The 20,810-nt window shown below is 48.8% G+C and overlaps 1 protein-coding gene across 1 annotated transcript in view; it reads left to right on the plus strand.

The window, feature by feature from the left end:
• The first annotated feature begins 1,711 nt into the window (after positions 1–1,711).
• Positions 1,712–20,810, plus strand: part of LOC142584763 (uncharacterized) — a 72,602-nt gene continuing 53,503 nt past the window's right edge. The window contains exon 1 of the mRNA XM_075694999.1: positions 1,712–1,814. Coding sequence (XP_075551114.1) covers positions 1,760–1,814 — 55 coding nt within the window. The 5' untranslated portion in view covers positions 1,712–1,759. The remainder of the gene's footprint in view (positions 1,815–20,810) is intronic.

The raw sequence follows: 20,810 nt of genomic DNA on the forward strand, positions 1-20,810 counted from the left end.
GAACATAGGACTCATTCTAATACCGAGCGCCAGTCGGCAAACCCGGGTATGGTTACATCGCCTACTCGTGGGTGCTGCGGGATTCGTGCAATCGCATTTCTAGAAGATAGCTAGCGAGAGTGAATTATTCAATACAAAGAAACCTACATTTTTACTACATGTGTTCAGTGTACAGTGTTGGTGTTGATAAAATCAACAGCGATGCCTATGTCTGCGCAAAAAAAAAAGAAAAAATGACTGACGGCCGTAAGTTTTTGAAGGGGAACTACCGTGGTCCCCCCCCCCCCCTAAGCAATATAGCATAAAATAAATTATGGGGTTTTACGTGCCAAAACCACTTTCTCATTATGAGGCACGCCGTAGTGGAGGACTCCGGACATTTCGACCACCTGGGGTTCTTTAACGTGTACCTAAATCTAAGTACACGGGTGTTTTTGCATTTCGCCCCCTTCGATATGCGGCCGCCGTGGCCGCAATATAGTATAACGGCTCCTTATGTGCGCGCTTGCGAGCTAAATGTGCTTGCCTCTTTCCCGTTAGATTAGGGTAGCGCTGCCTATGTGCGAGCGCACGACGCAGGAGCGGCGCTCACCTTTTCTCGAGCTATGTCCCGGAGTCCTCGCGAGAGCAGACGCATGTTGTGCGGAGTGGCTAGCGGCGCCCGGTGTCAAAAACATTGCACCAACGAACGCGCGCCTCAGCGATTGGTGGAAATCAGTTGAGAGGTAACAGCGCCACCAGCATGTGTAGGGGGCGGAAATTCGGACTTCCTTGCAGATCGTGTAGCCTTCGTGCCCAGAGGATAACGCAGATTGGCGATTTTAAAACTTCTAACATAGCTTATCACTTAACACTCCTCACAAAAGCCCAAGAATTTAGTTTTATTTTGAGTTTAAATAAGAACTGCGTATATCCTCATCTCTTCTAGACTATAGACGTCAACGGATATAGCTAAAGATTTTAGCAATATATTATTGGATTAGTATGTGGAAAATTGATCTTCTAATATGAACTATAAATTCAAAATGGCCCTGCGTGACCTCGCTGAGGACTTCCTATATAATGTTTCGCATTAAAATAAATGTGCGACCCAACCGAGCAGCGTGCAATTTGACCGGAGATTGCAGAAGAAGTACCCAAATTTGATTAGTTACAATTAAGCGGACAGTTATAATTTGGGCCGTTACAAACTAGGTGGGCGCCTACTGATGTGCAAGATGAATGTTCAGGAGAAAGGGGAAGTGGTGAGGAGAGAAGAAATTAATTTTACCGCTCACAGAATCGTAGGCCTGCGGTTAACTTTTCTAACCTGCTAGTCAGCGACGGTAGAAATAAAAGAGGAGGGAAAAAGAGTGAGAGGTGGAGACCACGTGTCCGGAAGTCTTGATTAATAATTCTGGCTGATGAAACCTTCACAGCCGCGAGTCAAGGTGTGGGCTGTGTATTACTGCACAACTTTCCTTGCGGGAGGGTTTTGAAGTCCGGCCAAGTTCGAAGCAATAAGGTCTCAAGGAGGCTGTCGATTTCCGCACAAATGATTAGCCAGCGGCTGCCGTTCGTGTTCTTTCTCGTTAAAGACTAAGGCGCCTACGTGCGTGGAATAGCAATTACGGTGCCATTTTTTTTTTACTATTATGAATGAGTGTGTCCTTCTCTTCTGCGCCTCGATAGTAACAACGAGTGTTTCATTAGACTGCCATGATGTCTCAGACTGGAAATCACTTGTATCTGGGTGGCTCCGTGAGTAAGAGTTGCGAAGATGTTGCTGAAGCACGCTGCCGCTGGTCTTGCGCTGCTGGCTGCATCACTTATAAGTAAGCCTTGTTTTTACTGCACTCCGCTGGCAGGGTATGCATTGTATATTCATATTGTTCATACGTATGCCGGTCGCAATGTACAGATTTTCTTGCAATACTGGCAAATCAGAATTGTCTACCGCAGCGGCCGCAGGTGCAAGTGTTGCTGTACCTGCCATGGTGGCTTAGCAGCTTAGGAGTCGCGCTTCTGAGCACGAGGATGATTCCCAACCGCCTCGGCCGAATTTTGATGAGGGCGATATGCAAATACGCCAGTTTCCCGTTCATTAGGCGCACGTTAAAGATCCCCAGGTGGTCAAATTTAATCCAGAGTCTCTTACTACAGCGTGCCCCATAACCAAATCGTGCTTTAGGCACGCAAAATTCCAGAATTATTTCAAGTTTTACTGCATACTAAGTGCCACTATCGCCTTCCTTTGTGTTGTTCGCATGACTGCGCGACGGTGGAAAAGGACTGAAACATATTTCACTTGTGTTTACTTGCCTGACGGCGGCTGTTCTGCAGCGTCTACGCTAAAATGCCACCATACCACATATTCTTGTCGCAGGCGTGGCGCCAGGATACAGCCGGGTGGCGTGCGTGCCACATGGGTCGAAAATGTAAACATTTTAGGTCTTCTGATACGAGCAACTAAAAAGTGTAAAATCATCTTGTTGACTTTGCATATGAGTATCATTGAGTTCAAATAAGTTGAGCATTGATAGTGCTGCCGCCGTTATCTTCGTATACAGCTTCGTTGTCGCTATCCTTCTCGCAACTATCTCTGATACAGCTGCCCCTGTTTTGCATGTACCCGCCGTGGTTGCTCAATGGCTATGGTGTTGGGCTGCTGCGCGCCAGGTCGCGGGATCGAAACCCGGCCACGGCGGCCGCATTTCGATGGGAGCGAAATGCGAGAACACCGCTGTGCTTAAATTTAGGTGCACGTTGAAGAACCCCAGGTGGTCGAAATTTCCGGAGTCCTCCGCTACCTCATAATAAGAAAATGATTTTCGCACGTAAGACCCCGTAATTCTCTTTTTTTTTTTTGCATGCGAGAACGTAGTGGGGAAAATCCTAAGAATATAAATAAATCTCTGCAGTAGTTGTCGTTCTTACCACCAGAATTGTGGTGCTAGCGCTATTTCCGTCATGGATGTCGTTGCTACAGATATCGGTTTAGTGCGGTTCCCGCAGAACTCGGGAGCGTCAAATGCAGATAGAACCAACTCTAGGGTGGCCGTCGTTTTTTATCGTCGTATGCGGGGTATGCACTGACGTCATCAAGGTTGCCATATTGTAGTACAGCGAGCACGGTGGAAGCCTGCGTGTTATCTCAATCGCTTATCTCCAGTAGCACAGTGGAAGCTGTGAGTACGACTACAATATGGCGTACGTGAAGTCACTTGAATATTCCCTATAGTCCTGCTGTTATCGTTAGTCGCATCTTCGTTGCTTCTGGTACGTCATCTATGCGCTGCTGGGTCGCCCGGTTGATTTGCGCAGCGGTGCTGATGCATCCGTGGAAGGCGAGTGCTATAGTTTCAACGAACAAGCTCGGTCCAAACGGTTGCCGGACATCCGAACAATTTTTTTTTATTTTTCTCTTTGTGAATTTTAAATCAAGCGAAGCGCGGAAAGTGGTCGCCTTCGTGCGTTCGTCGAGCTCACCTCCGCTCACCCTTGTCCATCGCTCAGCGATATCACGAGTCGGATCGCACTTGGTCGTCTGCTTCGGTTGTCGTCCCAAGTTTGAAGATGGGAAAGATAAGACAGAGAAGCTTGATCTGGAGCGCAACGCACAGGAAACGCAGGAAACCAGGTAAACCAAGCATTAGACGAAGTTATGGCTAAATCGGGGGATCACGTGTGTTGCGGGGCTCTGTGTTTTTCTAAACACGGGAATTCCAGTTGTGCGAAGCTTTTCAAGTTTCCTAATGACAGCAGGTAAACACAGTATTGCGCATCATTTTTTGCTTACCGGATTGGATGGGCCGACGACGCCTCGTGTGAGGACTGTGGTAACGAGGAGACTTTTCAACACCTTCTTTGTGACTGTCCTCGATATAATTTACAGAGACAATCACTCGCAACCGCGATAGCGCGCTTTGACCAAAGACCTCTCACAGAGGATCTCATTTTAAAATACCGCCATCACAAGCCATCGCAGCAGAGGGCGACGAGGGCACTGTTGCGGTTTTTGAGGGCGACAGAATTGGACAGGCGGCTGTAGCCTGAACAGATGTTGATAGTGCGGCAAGTGTCACTGTGCTGTGCGATGACAGTATTCGGTGCCAGTGACCGATTGTGATTGTGTGTCTACGCTCCTTCCTTTCCTTATCTCTACTTTGTTACCACTCTACCTCCCCCTCCCCTGTCTCCCCAGTGTAGGGTAGCCAACCGGATCTCTTTCTCTGGTGAACCTCCCTGCCTTTCCCCTTTCCTCTCTTTCTTTCTCTCTCTCTCTCTCTCTGAACAGGTATTCATTTTGCATGAGTAAACCAGTTCCGTGCAAGCCTGAGTGGATTGACATAGGATCAGTGTCTCTCGACCCATTCGTCATGACGGCGGCCCATCTGCTGTTAGAGAAATTCTTGTACTGAAGGGCTTGAGTGGGTGTTTGTTCTTGTTTCTAAGTTAACTTACTTGATGCCCAGCTTCGGTGTGTGCAAGTTTTTGAGCAGCTGTATTATAGACGAGGCGCAATGTTATTTATTTTGACGGCAAAATGTATTTATTAATAGCAGAATACAACTATAGACTATTTGATGCTAATTAAGTACGAACTGGTAATGCCCTTTGCGATGAAAAGTGCTACTCAGTTTGTTTGTTTTTTTATGAATGGCTGGTTTCTTGCGTTGCCGTTGTATCCAAATAGTGTCCTAATACTCGCCGTGCGTTGGTGTATATACAGGGTGTTTCAGCTAACTTGCTTAATTTTGCTTAATTAGATAATTAGTCAAGATTAATTAACCAACTTCTGAAGCAATAAAGTTAGGCAAGAAATTCCAGTTAGAAAGGTGTAGAGCGCTTTGAAAAGCGTCTGATTGGACAGTTTCGAACTTTCTGTCTATTGAGTACTAGTGCTTTTCAGCTTACTGCGGATGCCCGTGTCATAAAAAAAATATACCGCGTGACATACCCGCCTGTGCGCCGTGATTTCAGCGCTCCCAAACTGTCCGCGTACAAGCGGACATAGCATCTAGCGGGATGTGCTGCCGCTTAAAAGGCGACATGGCAGTGGCGAAGGCGTTGGCTTCAGCGATTTACATCAGGGATGTGCTTTCCTCGCGACGGTTCATAAAAACGATAAGCAGACGCAGCGGCAGCACACCCGACTATATGCTATGTTCGTTTGTGCGCGGAACGCTTGGGAGCAGTGCAATCACGACGCGCAAATGAGCATGTCACGCGGTGTTGTTTTTTTCGCGGGCATCCGCAGTAACCTGAAAAACACTAATACTTGATAGAAAGACAGAAACTGTTTATTCGGACGTTTTGCTAACCACTCTGCAACTTTCTAATTGGAATTTCTTTCCTAGCTTCATTGCTTCCGAAGTTGGTTAATTAATTTTGAATAATTAAATAATTAAGCAATATACAAAAAGAATGCGTGACACACTACATACAAAAGTGAGCAACATGCATTTGGTCGCATCGTATTAGAGTGCATCGGCATATTTTTTAACTCTGGCGAAAGTTAGCCGAAACAGCCTGTATAAAGTTGACTCAAAGTTTGACGACAGCCACATTACATGCGCTTGTAAGCGCTATAGGAATATGCTCCTTCATTTAGCACGTAGTTCAAATAATGAGAGCAATTATAAGCTACTTCCTGTTCATGTAGATGCATGTGGCCAGTTTAAAATTATGCGGGTCCTTACATCTCATACTGTCAATGAAGTACGGGTACTGTACTGTACCTTCTTTCTCTAAGCCACAAGATGTGTCGCCGTCACAAAATACGTGATAGTCAAGTTCCGTGTGACCAGCCCGTGATGGTTAAATTTCGCATTGATTTGGATCTTCTGAAATATATGTTCGCCCAGTATGCACAAATTTCAGTTTTGAATGAAAATTGCTTCTGCAGGATGACACTTTCGCACTGCGTGGAGGTAGTCTTTTTACAGTAAGGAATGTACGAATAAAAAAAAAACGTTCAACTTTCACTTGTGTTGAGTTTTGGCTCACAGAAATCGGCCAGCGTTAGTTAGTACAATTCACAACACACGAACAAAATTAACTATTGATGGTGCCAGGAAGTTATTTTCTTTGCACTATCCCAATAGTATCTGTGATGTAGTTGAACTGTAACCCTAAACTTAACCTCAAGTGGGAATTTCAAAGCGGCTACGTTCACAAAATGACGAAATGTAATATATTACCTCCGAATATTGGTAGTTCAGGACTGTTTGCTGTATAACTATTTTTTTATGATAATTTCTTGGCAGTGGTGTTACGAGCGCTGTCCCAACGCTTCAAAGAAGGAATAGAAGTTTCCAAGGTAAACGCGGCAGAAAAAAAAAACGCTTCGTAAACACGGCACACTTCTGCTGGTTCTGCTCCGCGATTTGGCCAATGTCGCCGCGCGGCCAACCGACCTGTAAGAGAGCACGACACAGCCCGCTTGCTTGCAAAGTGGGAAAGGAAGGCCTCGCGGCAAGCCTCCTCATTCTTGCTCCTCCTCCCGTCGGCGCGCCCTCTACCTTCTTACCTCATCAGCGACGTCATGGAGGCATTGTTTTCTTTGTGAATTATTTCCAGTTGGATATCCGGCAACCGCAAGAGGTGCAAGAGGCGCTTCCGTCGCGTATCGGCATGTGACCCAGTGTCTAAAGGGAGTAATAGGGAGTTTCCGCACCCTGATTTAATACAACTAGTATTTCGCTGAGCAGCTGGTCAGATTGTTGGCGGGGCAAATTTGAGCGACGGCTCAGTTGTTATTACTACCGTGTAGATGCGACTTGCCTAAGAGGCACAAGATGTGTGTGTGTGGGTCGTGAAGCATATTAATTATTTCAGATGAATACTTTTGACATAAGTTTAAATTTGAAATTGCAATAAATATATTGTAGATTCCAGCTCCATATGCCACCTGACAGAGATAAGGAAGGACATAGATATGCGTAAGAAAAGCAAACGCGCGAAGCATTACAAAGGCCAGCGCTCGGTCATAAGAATCAAAACGCATAAAATATCACATCAAAGAGCCAACAGTCAAGTAAAGAACATTCATATACTTGGCGTATAGTTTGAGTCATAAGCGAAATGAAGATACCAAGTGATGCTTTCTTTTTTATTTCATTGTCACCAGCCGTCTTGCGCCTAGTGCATTTTTATCTCTACCATACGCCCAGAAAGCAATACGGAGGAACACCAAACATTAACACCAAGACAAACAGGGGTCCGTTGCCTATCGTAGATCATATCCTAGGACTCCGGTGTCTGCATGCTACCGGAGTCCTAGGACTCCGGTAGCATGCAGAATACAGAAACTTCGATACCACCAACGCGTTAGAGAACAGCGCGCAGAAAACACTAAGACTAATCAAACTGATTGCCAGTATACACTACGGCATGAGGGAGGTCGGTGTAATTTGTTTATTGCAGGCCTTCGTCATCAGCCGTATCGTCTATGTGGCACCGTACCTCAGATTTGGCGTGCCAAAAAAACTACTAATGGAATGCATCATTAGACGTGCGTTCAAACTGACAATTGGCATTCCAGTCAGAACACCCAATGAAAAAATGTTAGAATTGGGGCTACAACATAACACGCTTGACGAACTAATCGAGGCGCACACCACCGCCCAATACGAAAGATCCGCACAGAGTCCCATGGGGCGGCACATTCTACGGAAGCTAAAGATTTACTACAAAGCACCAAATGGCACGAAACTTAGCATTCCATTAGAGACGAGGGGGAACTTGAAAATTCCTCCAGTGGCAAAGAGCATGCACCTGGAGCAGCACAAGGAGCGACGAGAGGCAAGGGTGCGCCACATTGAGCGCAAATACCATGATGTAGAGGGCGTGGCCTACGTAGACGCCGCGGAATATAGAGAAAGCACAGAGTTGGCCGTGGTAGTGGTAGACACGGACGGAGAACCCACAGCCAGCGGAACCGTGAAAACGGACAACCCCGAAGTTGCAGAGGAATTAGCAATAGCATTAGCGGTGGCCTCCATTAAAGCTAGGATTGTCATAAGCGATGCGAAGATCGCGGTTCATAATTTCGCAAAAGGACGCATTTCGCCAGAGGCGCTCGAAATTCTAAATGATAGCAGCGACCATCATCTCCGGACGATCCAAAATATTTGGGTGCCCGCGCACTGCTCTCTCCCCGGAAACACACTCCTCTTTCCCCGGCAACGAAACGGCTCAACGTAGCTCGAGGACTAACTCGCCGAGCAAGTGAGCCAGCCCAGCCGGGAATGAGAGTAGACTGCACAGTTAGCTGCAAAGAAATCACCGATTACTATCGGCTGGGAAGGGCGCGGTACCCACCAGCTCATCCAGAGCTAACCAAGAAGCAGGCGGAAGCCTGACGCCTCCTGCAAACGCGCATGCATCCTAACCCGGTAGCCTGCAGCAGAATCTATTCAGGGCAATACAATGAACAATGTGAATTAGGTACGTGTAGGGCGATCTGCCACATATTCTATGGGCATGCTCGAAGGCGGCTCCTTTCGAGTGCCGCAAAATTCAAAAGAGGCAGCAAGGGGGAGACCCTGCTGCTCAGCTCAGGTCTGGGCCGTCCAGCTAGCTGAAGCAGCCGCTGAGACGCAGGAAATTTCCGCCGTCTGCTAGACTGTGAATACTTCTATGCCGGAAAACCTCTCTGCTGTTTCATAAAGAGTCCTCTCTCTTGTTGTTAACAACTTTAATCAAACAGAGGTGTTCGGGCACGCAGGCCCCCAGCTGGGCCCCCGCACTACCGTACTCCACTCAAGTGTTTATGTTCCGTAGGTCCATAACACTAGCAGCCTGGCTGGTCGCGATGGTCTGCGTTGCCGGGTCCTCAGAGCGGAGCACGGTCTCCCAGTCCTCTCACGATGTCAGGTGCTCCAGGCCCCGCGGGGGAGGGTCCGCCGGGGAAAGCGACGGTTCGGGACAGAGGGCGCAGGCGGGGGTGAGAAAAAAGGGATGGTAATGGGATGGGGTGACAGGGGAGGGGAGTGTGTGGGTCTGCAGTGGCCTCCAAATTGACGCTTGTCTGTTGTAGGGATGGGTGAGGTAGGGGGTAGATCTGACATGCGGCTCTATAAGCCTGCGTCAGATCGCTGAAAGAGTGCAGGCACTCCTTCGTGAATCCCGGATCGGAGGCCACCTAAGCCCGGTTAATAGAACCTCGGGCTAAAAGGTTGGCAGCCTCGTTTCCGGGATTCCCGGAGTGCGCAGGCACCCATATCTGCTCCACATGGCGGAGTGAAGGTGCAACGGGCGAGTCCAGTATGCAAAATGCAGGAACATGGAATCGGCCAGGATGTGCCGCCCAGTGGATGTCTGTATCAGGCGAATGTATTGCGCCTGTCGGTGCGCTTCTACAAGTTCCACGATAGTGTTGTGGAGGCCCAGGCCGAGTAGTCGGTCTGTGGGTGTGTTAAGGGGTAGTTTTAGTGCTACTTTGTACGCCTTGCTTATTAAGGCATCTAGGGCATTAGTATCGTGTCGGGATAAGTGTAAATATGGAGTTGTGTAAAGCACACGACTGAGGACGAAGGCATGGATGAGGCGACATAGGTGGCGCTCCTTCATGCCTTTGTGGTGGGCTGAAACCCGGCGAATGAGGTGTGAAATCGCACCTGCAATCTGCTTGAGTTCCTTCAGGGTGGTAGTGTTTTTACCATCACTCTGGATATTGAGCCCCAGTATTGTTTCGGATCGGACTGCTGGTACGATCTGTTGGGAACTCGGCGCTGACGCCCGTGGTTGTACCTGGGTCGCAAGCCCCAAGGGTAGCGTTGGCCTGGCGGCCTGGGGTACAACTGGAAGCATCCGAAGGTCCCGGCAAAGCATGAGTCGACTGGTAACAACGAAACAACTTGTTTATTTTAACATCGCAAAGAGTTGGCGGTCAGGTTTGACCGAAGTAGAGAGACGGGAGAGCACTTCACTCAACAGAAGAAATCGGAGCCCTCCCTTTTGGCGTCCGGGGGCAGCTGTTTTTATACTCTCGCAGTTGAGGGCAAGAAGGAACCCCTCAAAAGACGAGCACGTGAATGTACAATGGGCTAATGGTGACGCACACTGTCGTAGCGATGCCGTAGCACCATGTCGAGCACGATCTCGTAGCACCCTGTCGTGGCGCTGCCGGTCGGACACAATGACTGTAATGAGAGGATGGTCCCTGCTTTGGCATCGCCTGTTTCGGGCACAATGACTGGAACGAGATCCCTGCTTTGGCATCGCCTGTTTCGGGCCCAATAACTGGAATGAGATCCCTGCTTTGGCATCGCCTGTTTCGGGCACAATGACTGGAACGAGATCCCTGCTTTGGCATCGCCTGTTTCGGGCCCAATAACTGGAATGAGATCCCTGCTTTGGCATCGCCTGTTTCGGGCACAATGACTGGAATGCGAGGATGATCCCTAGGCGGTCGCATCGCCGCAGTCGCGCCTGGAAACACCTGGCGATGAGTGTTGCGGCGACGACGATCGGGCCAAAATGTCTGCCGCCCCGCCGCAGTCGCGCCGGCAAAACCACGTGTCGCAGGCGAAACGCAACAGACCGCCCCGCCGGGGGAAGGAGATCCCGATGGACAGGGGACTGCATCCGCTGTCCGGAGGGATGTCGCTCGATGATGCTCATAACCGAAGTCGGGCGTCCCTTGACGTTTCTTGAGCGCAGCGCACAGAGAAGGCCTCGTTCTCTCGTTCAGGTTCGCACGGGACACTGCAAAGTGACTTCGGGAGAGTTCACATTTTTGTTCTCGTTCCCGGCAAGCGTTAGAACTACGCTGAGACTCAACCGCTCAGTCAGCAAGCACGGCACAACCCTCACTAAGCCCTGCCAGGCTCTTTCCCCTTTTTATACCACTGCCTAGTTCCTTACAGTAGTCTAGCATCACTCAGAACGCGTCCACAAATTGAAAAATTGCACTAGAAAGCATATCATCACTTTGAAACACTAAACAAAAGCAATATGTTAAAAAAAAATCCTGCCTCAGGAAGAAAAACATCAGTAACAAACAATTTTGAGGCTGATTCCTACGTTAGGGGCTTCGACTTAAGCCATCGGCGTTACCGTTGAGACTCCCCTTTTTGTAACGCACCTCAAAGGAATATTGTTGTAAAGCGAGGCTCCAGCGCAGGAGGCGGCCATTTTTGGGAGAGATGGTCTGCAGCCATTGGAGAGGGCAGTGATCCGTCTCAATGATAAACCTCGAGCCGGCTAGATAGCATGACAATTTCTGAACGGCCCACACGAGACACGCACACTCTTTCTCGGTGGCGCTATACGCCTGCTCACGACTGGTCAGCTTACGACTAGCATACAGGACGGGGTGTTCTACTTCTCCATTTTCCCGTTGGCACAGTACAACGCCCATGCCTCGCTCACTAGCATCGCACTGAACAATGAACCCTTTTGTATAGTCTGGTGATCGTAGCACAGGCTGGCTTGTTAGGGCACTCTTTAGGGCGCTAAAAGCTCTTTCCTTTGTCTCGTCCCAGACGACTGTTTGAGGCTCTGTTTTTCTTAGAGCATCCGTCAGGGGAGCCGCGATATCAGAGTACCTAGGGATGTACCTCTGATAGTAGCCGGCGACACCCAAGAACGACCGAATATCGGTCTTGGTGCGCGGTTGCGGAAAGTCTCGCACAGCGGCCACTTTTATTTCAGAGGGGCGGCGACGACCCTGACCAATCACGTGACCGAGGTAGACAACCTCGGCCTGTGCTAACTGGCACTTAGGAGCCTTGACTGTCAAGCCCGCTTCGCGCAGGCGGGTTAGCACTGCCCGCAAGTGTGCCATATGCTCAGACCAGGATGCGGAGAATATCGCTACGTCGTCTAGATACGGTAAAGCGAATTCTTGCTGTCCCCGTAACACTTTATCCATGAGGCTTGAAAAACAGTATGGCGCGTTCTTCAAACCAAAACTCAACACTTTAGGACGGAATGTTCCCATTGGTGAAATGAACGCCGCATACCTACTAGCCTCTTCTGTAAGTGGAACCTGCCAATAACCCCTGACAAGATCTAGGGTGGAAATAAACTGAGCGCTACTAACTTTCTCAAGGCGCTCCTCGATGTTAGGGATCGGATAAATTTGATCCTTAGTGATGGAATTAAGCCTGCGGTAGTCGACGCAAGGACGAGGTTCCTTGCCCGGTACCTCAACTAAAATCAAAGGGGAGGTATAATCACTCTCACCTGCCTCAATAACACCGAGCTGTAGCATTTTCTTTACCTCAGCCTCCATAATATCGCTCTGGCGGGGTGACACCCGATACGCCTTGGATCGTACTGGCTCTGGGGAGGTAAGTTCTATATCATGAGTAAGTACAGAAGTCCTACCAGGCCTCTCAGAGAACAGACCTTGAAACTCTTGTAATAGCTGGTGTAGTTCGGTTTTCTGCTCGGGCGACAGCGGTGCTTTACTGATAAGGTCACTAATGACTTGACCGGTGTCTTCCCTGTTCGTCACTGAGCCTAGTCCCGGAAGCTCGACCGGAAGCTCTTCAGGAACGTTTACCATCAGGCACACCACTGCTTCCCTTTGTCTATAAGGTTTGAGCAGATTACAGTGGTAAACTTGCTGTGCTTTCCGCTTTCCTGGCAGACTTACCACGTAGTTAACGTCCGACAGTTTCTGAACAATTCGCGCTGGGCCCTCCCACTGCACGTCTAGTTTGTTGTTTAGCGATGTGCGCAATATCATGACCTCATCGCCAACCTCAAAACGACGGGCCCTGGCTGTCCGATCATAATAAACCTTGGCCCTCTGCTGGGCCTTTGTCATTGCTTCACCTGACAACTCCTGTGCCCTTCTTAAGCGTTCGAGGAGCTTAAGTACGTACTCCACCACGACTGGGTCGTCGCCCCTACCTTCCCACGATTCTCGAAGCATGCGAAGCGGAGATCGAAGCGAGCGACCGTACACCAGTTCAGCTGGCGAAAACCCCGTAGCTGCATGCGGCGCGGTCCGTAAAGCAAGCATCACCCCAGGCAGACACAGCTCCCAGTCAGTTCGATGTTCAAAACACAATGCTCTCAACACGCGCTTCATGACGGAGTGGAGCTTCTCAACGGAATTCGACTGTGGGTGGTACACTGAGCTGTGTAACAGCTTTACCCCACACCTTTCGAGAAAAGTTGTCGTCAAAGCGCTAGTAAACACTGTGCCCTGATCTGATTGGATTTCCGCAGGAAAACCAACTCGCGCAAATATGGACAGTAGTGCATTGACTATCTCAACTGAGCTGAGTTCTTTAAGCGGCACTGCTTCAGGGAACTTTGTCGCTGGGCAGATCACAGTCAAAATGTGTCTGTACCCCGTGGCTGTTACCGGCAGAGGTCCCACAGTATCAATAACGAGCCGTCTAAAAGGCTCCGTAATGATAGGTACCAATTTCAACGGCGCCCTTGATTTGTCCCCTGGTTTGCCCACCCGCTGACAAGTGTCACATGTCCTCACGAAATGGTCTGCGTCCCGAAAACACCCTGGCCAATAGTACTCTTGCAAGAGACGGTCCTTAGTTTTCTTAACTCCTAGGTGTCCGGACCACGAACCCCCATGTGACAAGCGCAACAGATCCTGACGATAGCATTGAGGCACGACCAGCTGATCGAACTCCACTCCTCTTCGGTCTAGATACTTCCGGTACAGGACTCCACCCCTTTCCACAAAACGCGCAGTTTTCCTGGCGATACCTTCTTTGACATTGCAGCGCACGTTTTCCAGGCTGCCATCCTTTTTTTGCTCGGCTATCAAAGCCGACCGGCTGACTTTTAGCAACCTATCAAGTCCGTCTGACGTAGGCGCGATGAGCAAATCAGTAGATAGCTCTTCTAACTTTCCCGTGTCGGGCATTTCCTCTCCAGTATCTGGCGCCTTTAACGTTACAGACTCAAGTTTATTCAGTTCGGGCGTGCTCGGAATATCAGCTTGCTGCGCCTCTGACCCTTTTTCGTTGTTTGATAACGTCGGCCCCGCAACTACCGCCTTTGCAGCGAGCTCCCGAACCTTCGATCTGGTTAAGGCCTGAACGCTAGCCTCACCGAACAAAAGCCCCTTCTCGCGCAGGAGGTGATCGGACCTGTTTGAAAATAGGTACGGGTACTGGGGTGGCAGCATAGATGACACTGCCGCCTCTGTCTCAAGCGCTCCGAAAGGTCCTTCAATAAGCACTTTTGCTACCGGCAGACACACGCTATGAGCTTCCACGGCTTGCTTGATCCATGCGCACTCGCCCGTGAACATATGGGGTTCTACGTAAGACGGGTGAACTACATCCATCGTAGCTGCGGAATCGCGAAGCACTCGGCACTCTTTCCCGTTCACGAGGAGGTCTCGCATGTAAGGCTCGAGAAGCTTCATGTTCTCGTCAGTGCTGCCTAATGAAAAAAACACAACTTTTGGTGTTGTTTCCGGACACTGCGCCGAAAAGTGACCCGGCTTCTGGCACGTATAACAAACGCCCGCTCGCCTCATCTCGAACCGCTTTCTGCGTTCGGCTTCGGCTGCCGCCGTCTCCTTAGGTTCGGTCGCACTGCTTCCACTCGCATCCGCACTACGCGTGTTCCCCTTTGCTCTCATGGGTGTGAACTTCGGCCTCTCAAACTTCGAGCCAAATTCACCCTTTTGACCGTCCTTAGCTCCGCGAGCTCGACGCGTCACAAACTCCTCGGCTAGCTCAGCGGCTCTAGCCACCGTACTCACGTCTGGCCTATCCAAGACCCAGTATCGCACGTTCTCCGGTAACCGACTATAAAACTGTTCTAGCCCGAAACACTGCAGAACTTTATCGTGGTCACCAAACGCTTTCTCTTCTTTGAGCCACTCCTGCATGTTCGACATAAGCCTATACGCAAACTCTGTATATGACTCACTTCTGCCTTTCTCATTTTCCCGAAACTTCCGACGGAACGCCTCCGCAGACAGCCGGTACTTTTTTAGCAGACTCGATTTTACTTTGTCGAAATCCTCTGCTTCCTCTCTATCCAAGCGAGCGACTACGTCGGCCGCCTCGCCGGGTAACAAAGTGAGCAAGCGCTGTGGCCACGTTTCCCGAGAGAACCCCTGCTTCTCGCACGTTCGCTCAAAGTTAACCAGGAACAAACCAATGTCCTCTCCAAGCTTAAACGGCCGCATCAGGTCAGTCATTTTGAACAATACGCGTTCTCCTGCACCGTGTGCCTGACTTCCATTACGAGCGCGTTCCATCTCTACCTCAAGACGCTTCATTTCCAAAGCGTGTTCGCGCTCTTCTTTTTTCTCTTGTTGCTCTCGCTCTTTCTGTTCTTTACGTTCACGCTCTTCTTTTTCTTTCTGTTCTTTACGTTCACGCTCTTCTTTTTCTTTCTGTTCTTTAAGTTCGCGCTCCTGTTTCTCTTTTTGCTCTTTAAGTTCGCGCTCCTGTCTTTTTGACCTCTCCTCAATAGTCTCAAGGCATTCCGACAGCTCGTCATCCTCAGCCTCTAACTCAAGAATAGCCTTTAGCAGTTCAGGTTTTCTTAGTTTGTCTGAGACATCCAGACCCAACTCTCTTGCAAGCTCCAACAATTTCGGTTTGCGCAACGACTTCAAATCCATGGCTGCTCTGAATGCTGCTTTCTCTACTGCTTACTATTGTCTTGCCGCAAACTAACCCGGCAGCAACGACAACCACAATTACCAGCTCTGTTTCTAACACTAACAAAAGCCTGGCAAAGCTCAGAAGAAGAAAGTCCCGCACTCACCAAACCTCGCAGGCAGGAATTCCGCGCAGTCGTTCCGCTGCAGGCAACCAGTCGTCACACAGGGCTCGTTGCACTGCTCCCGGATCGTCGTTGAGCTGCTCAGCATACCGTCAACTGCATCTCTTCGCTGCTGGCCTCCGTTGTCGCGATCTCACCGCTGGCAGACAGTTGTTTGAAGTCGGAGGCGATCTCACCGCTGGCAACCAGATGTTTGGATCGGACTGCTGGTACGATCTGTTGGGAACTCGGCGCTGACGCCCGTGGTTGTACCTGGGTCGCAAGCCCCAAGGGTAGCGTTGGCCTGGCGGCCTGGGGTACAACTGGAAGCATCCGAAGGTCCCGGCAAAGCATGAGTCGACTGGTAACAACGAAACAACTTGTTTATTTTAACATCGCAAAGAGTTGGCGGTCAGGTTTGACCGAAGTAGAGAGACGGGAGAGCACTTCACTCAACAGAAGAAATCGGAGCCCTCCCTTTTGGCGTCCGGGGGCAGCTGTTTTTATACTCTCGCAGTTGAGGGCAAGAAGGAACCCCTCAAAAGACGAGCACGTGAATGTACAATGGGCTAATGGTGACGCACACTGTCGTAGCGATGCCGTAGCACCATGTCGAGCACGATCTCGTAGCACCCTGTCGTGGCGCTGCCGGTCGGACACAATGACTGTAATGAGAGGATGGTCCCTGCTTTGGCATCGCCTGTTTCGGGCACAATGACTGGAACGAGATCCCTGCTTTGGCATCGCCTGTTTCGGGCCCAATAACTGGAATGAGATCCCTGCTTTGGCATCGCCTGTTTCGGGCACAATGACTGGAACGAGATCCCTGCTTTGGCATCGCCTGTTTCGGGCCCAATAACTGGAATGAGATCCCTGCTTTGGCATCGCCTGTTTCGGGCACAATGACTGGAATGCGAGGATGATCCCTAGGCGGTCGCATCGCCGCAGTCGCGCCTGGAAACACCTGGCGATGAGTGTTGCGGCGACGACGATCGGGCCAAAATGTCTGCCGCCCCGCCGCAGTCGCGCCGGCAAAACCACGTGTCGCAGGCGAAACGCAACAGTATGCGGGGGGTTTCAACCTCCGGCACTGGGCGTCCGTCCAGCTCGATCGTGATGGGGGAGCATGGGGAGCAGCGATTACGAGGTCTGATGAGTAGTAGTTCGGATTTTTCTGGGGAGCAAGAAAGACCGATACTGGCAGCATAATTTCAGGTCAGGGTAGCTGCAGACTGGAGAGTGTCCTCTATGCCGCCGTCACTGCCATTGCTAGTCCACAGCGTGATGTCGTCGGCATAGAGGGTGTGTTTGAGATGGGGTATGATTGCGAATTGTCGGGCCAGGGGGATTAAGGTGATATTAAATAAAAAGGGGGACAGAACGGACCCTTGCGGAGTGCCAACACTCCGTAAAGTAAAAGAGAGGGAGGTGAGTGGACCAAAGTGTATCTCAGCCGTGCGGTCGGTCAGGAATGCTTGAATGGAGGTGTACGTACGTGCACCTACATTCAGTGGTGAGAGGGCAGTCATGATCGCTTGGTGTTCTACGCGGTCAAAGGTTTTGAAGAGGTCCAAAGCCAAGACTGTCTTTGTGTACCCCGGGATAAGGGGGTCGAAAATCACGTGCGTAAGTTGTAGCATGGCATCCTGCGCGGTTAAATGGGGGCGGAAGCTCACCATGCTATGAGGGTAAAGGCCGTTTTCCGCCATGGGTTGTGTGAGTCTCGATAATACTGCATGCTCGAAAATCTTTCCGAGGCATGAGGTTAGCGAGATCGGGCGAAGGTTTTGGAGTGTAAGTGGTTTGTTTGGTTTGGGTATGAAAATGACCTTCGCATGACGCCAGGACTGGGGGAGGGTGCCCTCCCTCCAACACTGGTTGAAGTAGTCCGTAATCTGTGTGATGAATTGATCATCCAGATTACTAAGCATGGATTTGGTTACCTGGTCGGCGCCAGGTGCGGAGCTGGTACGGAGAGTCAGGAGGGCCGCTCTGACTTCCGTGTGCGTTATGTCCATGTCGAGTGTGGGGTTGGGCTGCCCTGTGTAGGGAGGCAAGCGAGTCGGTGTGCCTGGGGAGGTGCAGGTTTTTTGAAGTGTGTTTATAATGCTGTCAGGGTTGTCTATGTGTGCGTGGATGAGTCTTGTTACATGGTGTTGTGTTGTTATTTTTGTCTGCGTCGGATCTATAAAGTTCTATAAAGGATCTATATATAAGAATATATAAAGAGATCTATAAGATCTCTTTCATAAGCTATGCTGCGATATCTGTTCTAACGCTTTCTTCCCGGTATCGCAAACCAAGGTTTCGGCACCGTATCACACTTGATTGAAAGTGAGAGAAAAAAAAACGTTTAAGCTACTCAACATGGATCTAAGACCTGAGGGTCAATCCAGCTGCAGAAGAGGCGCAAAACGTTCATTTTCATCTCGCAGAGTTAAATTCCAAAGGTGCGTACTGTAAAGAAATTTGTTTGGAATTTGGTGCAGTATGCAGCAGATTTTGCACTCATTTTTACCTTAATAAATGAGCGTTTAGAACAAGTGGTATCACCACAGGCTAAGTTTGCATTTTGGTAGGATAAGGCATCTAATCGTCTGATGACCAATTTTTTGTCGGCCGATCACACCGATGCATGCTAATTACTCCATCTCATCTATTGATCGAATCTCGTGCCGTTTTAGATGGCATTTCCTTGCCTTAGGACATGATTATGCCGTTATCAAGAGCTAACAATCACTATAGCTGTGCGAAATATATCTCCGTCGTAGCTTGCGTTCTTTCTTCTGTTCTCAATCATGATATCAACCATTTAAGATTACCTACGATTCCATACTGCTATCTTACTGTCAGTAAACGCTACAGCTGTAATTATTTTTCCACTGCTGATTTAGTGGCCGCTAGCTTCTGCTTTGTGATACTCTGTTTATTAACCCCATAGGTTGGCACAGGCAGAACGAAATTGAGATTTTATTCTGGTACATTAACACAGGCTTGACCCTGTAGCTTCTTCGTATGGTCATCTGGGTATTCGCCTAATTTGACCGATTGCGTAGTGCGAGGAAGCGCAACTCTGTTAGAGGTAATGAAATCGTGAATTACCATATAAAACTTCCATATATAACGTCTGCCCATGGATATCTCCAAGTCACAAGGACCCCTCAATGACAGAGCGCATGACTTTGAATCACTTCCTTGATCTGAAATATTTTTTTCATATCCGACGTATGTTCAAACTATCTTGTGAAATATATGGTGCACTCCAGCCTGTCGAGATGTATTATTTCAATGAAATTAGGTATGTCTCGCAGATCCGCCATCACATACACATTAAAATGCTTCATTTTATTGCATAAAATGCATGTTTTGTCGTTTTTGTAAAACCGGGCCGGTAACTTTTATTTGTTCTTTTGAGTGTCCCGTAGTTCTTCGTTTTCGTCAATTAAGTACATCGTTGCCTTAGGCTATTTGCGCAATTAATAATACTGTAATAATGCAATTATTTGTTTACTCATTATTTCTTTGTATATCCATAATATCAGTACTTTCACTGCAGTGTTCCAATCATAGGCAACTTACGCTTCTTCGGGACAAGCAGAATATTTACTGCGATAGTATCGTGTGTGCTTGGATGGATGCCGCATCAGCGCATGAATGCATGAACGTCCTCCGTATGCACTTATGACTGGCGCATATCGGCAGAAGCCAACCTGTGCTATACCTCGCGCTATAGTGGTGTTCAAGCAAGAGAGTCTCAAGCAAGAGCTTTGCTGTAAAATGTAAAGTACTTCTGCTAAGACAGCGTGGTGATCCCAAGATGTTTATGTTGATACGTATGGAAAAAATGGAAAAACAAAGTTAAGCAGGAACGTTCGATGATGATTGTCGATGTACGCGAACCCGAATGAACAAACGACCGCACGAACAAGCTAGCGAATGAAATTCCCCCATCGTCCTTCCGACAGCTGAAGGAAAAAAAACAGTCAAAAAACACAAAGCACAAGAGGAGAGGTTCACACCACAACGACTGGACTATCAACTGAGCTTTATTAGAAACGGCATAGTCCCAGCAAGGCAGCAGATCATGCGCAACTACATAATCGCTAATCACAGAGCATGAAAAGACGAGATATCGCATCTATCGTGATTTGCCTAGAAATGCAGATTCTTCTTCACGTAAGCGCACCGAGGTTGTACTAATGCAGTCGTCACCTCATAAACTGATGTAGTACGCTTATGTGGTGTGAACCTCTCCTCTTGTCCTTTGTGTTTTTACTGGGTTTTTTTTTCCTTCAACTATGTACCAACTGGCCCGGATTTCAACCATAGAGAAAGAAATTCAACAAGAGGGGGGATACTTCAAAAACTGGCAACAGGAAACACGTCACACCTAGTTTCAACAACATCCGTTAGTTGACGCGAGCATCAGAAAAAAAAAGAATGGGAAATAAACTTCCAGACAACGTTTTATTTTTTTTATTCCTTCCCACTAAAAGTGAAAAAGTTGTGCGTGTAAATGAACTTATACTTTCCAACTTTTTGTTACGTTGCCTAGCAACAAGCTAGCGCCACGCCAGACGCGCGTGCATACGTCATGCGCCAGACAAGCCGCAGGAGTGAGCGAGGCCGGTTGTACGTGCGAAGCTCGCGTGCTCGGCGACCCGTCTGTGTTGGATATAGCCCATGTTTTTGGGCTCCCGGCCTTCTCTATGTTTTTCTTGCGTATCGTCTGCATTTCGACACGGCACCACTGCACTACTGGACTACGGCAAGGTGAGAAATTGTGTTTGACAGTGTGCGGCGCATATTAAGCACATTTAGGCTTAGTTCGAGTGGCGCAGTTAGCGAAAAACAGCTCCGGGCCCAACTCCGACGCGGCCTATTCAAATACATGTAAAACGCAAAAACGTTTTTATGAGGTAACCCCTGGACCGACATTGATGAAATTTGTTGCATTTGAAAGAGAAAGTTAAATTCTAGTGACTGTTGGAAGCGTAATTTCGATTTAGGGCTTCAATTTTCTTAAAACGTTTTTCAAATATTTGACCGTTTGCAAAAAATGGAAGCACGAAGTTTACAAATTCATAGCTCTGCATCAAGAACTGATATCA

This window comes from Dermacentor variabilis, chromosome 6, assembly GCF_050947875.1.
Source record: "Dermacentor variabilis isolate Ectoservices chromosome 6, ASM5094787v1, whole genome shotgun sequence".
NCBI classification, from domain to species: Eukaryota; Metazoa; Arthropoda; class Arachnida; order Ixodida; family Ixodidae; genus Dermacentor; species Dermacentor variabilis.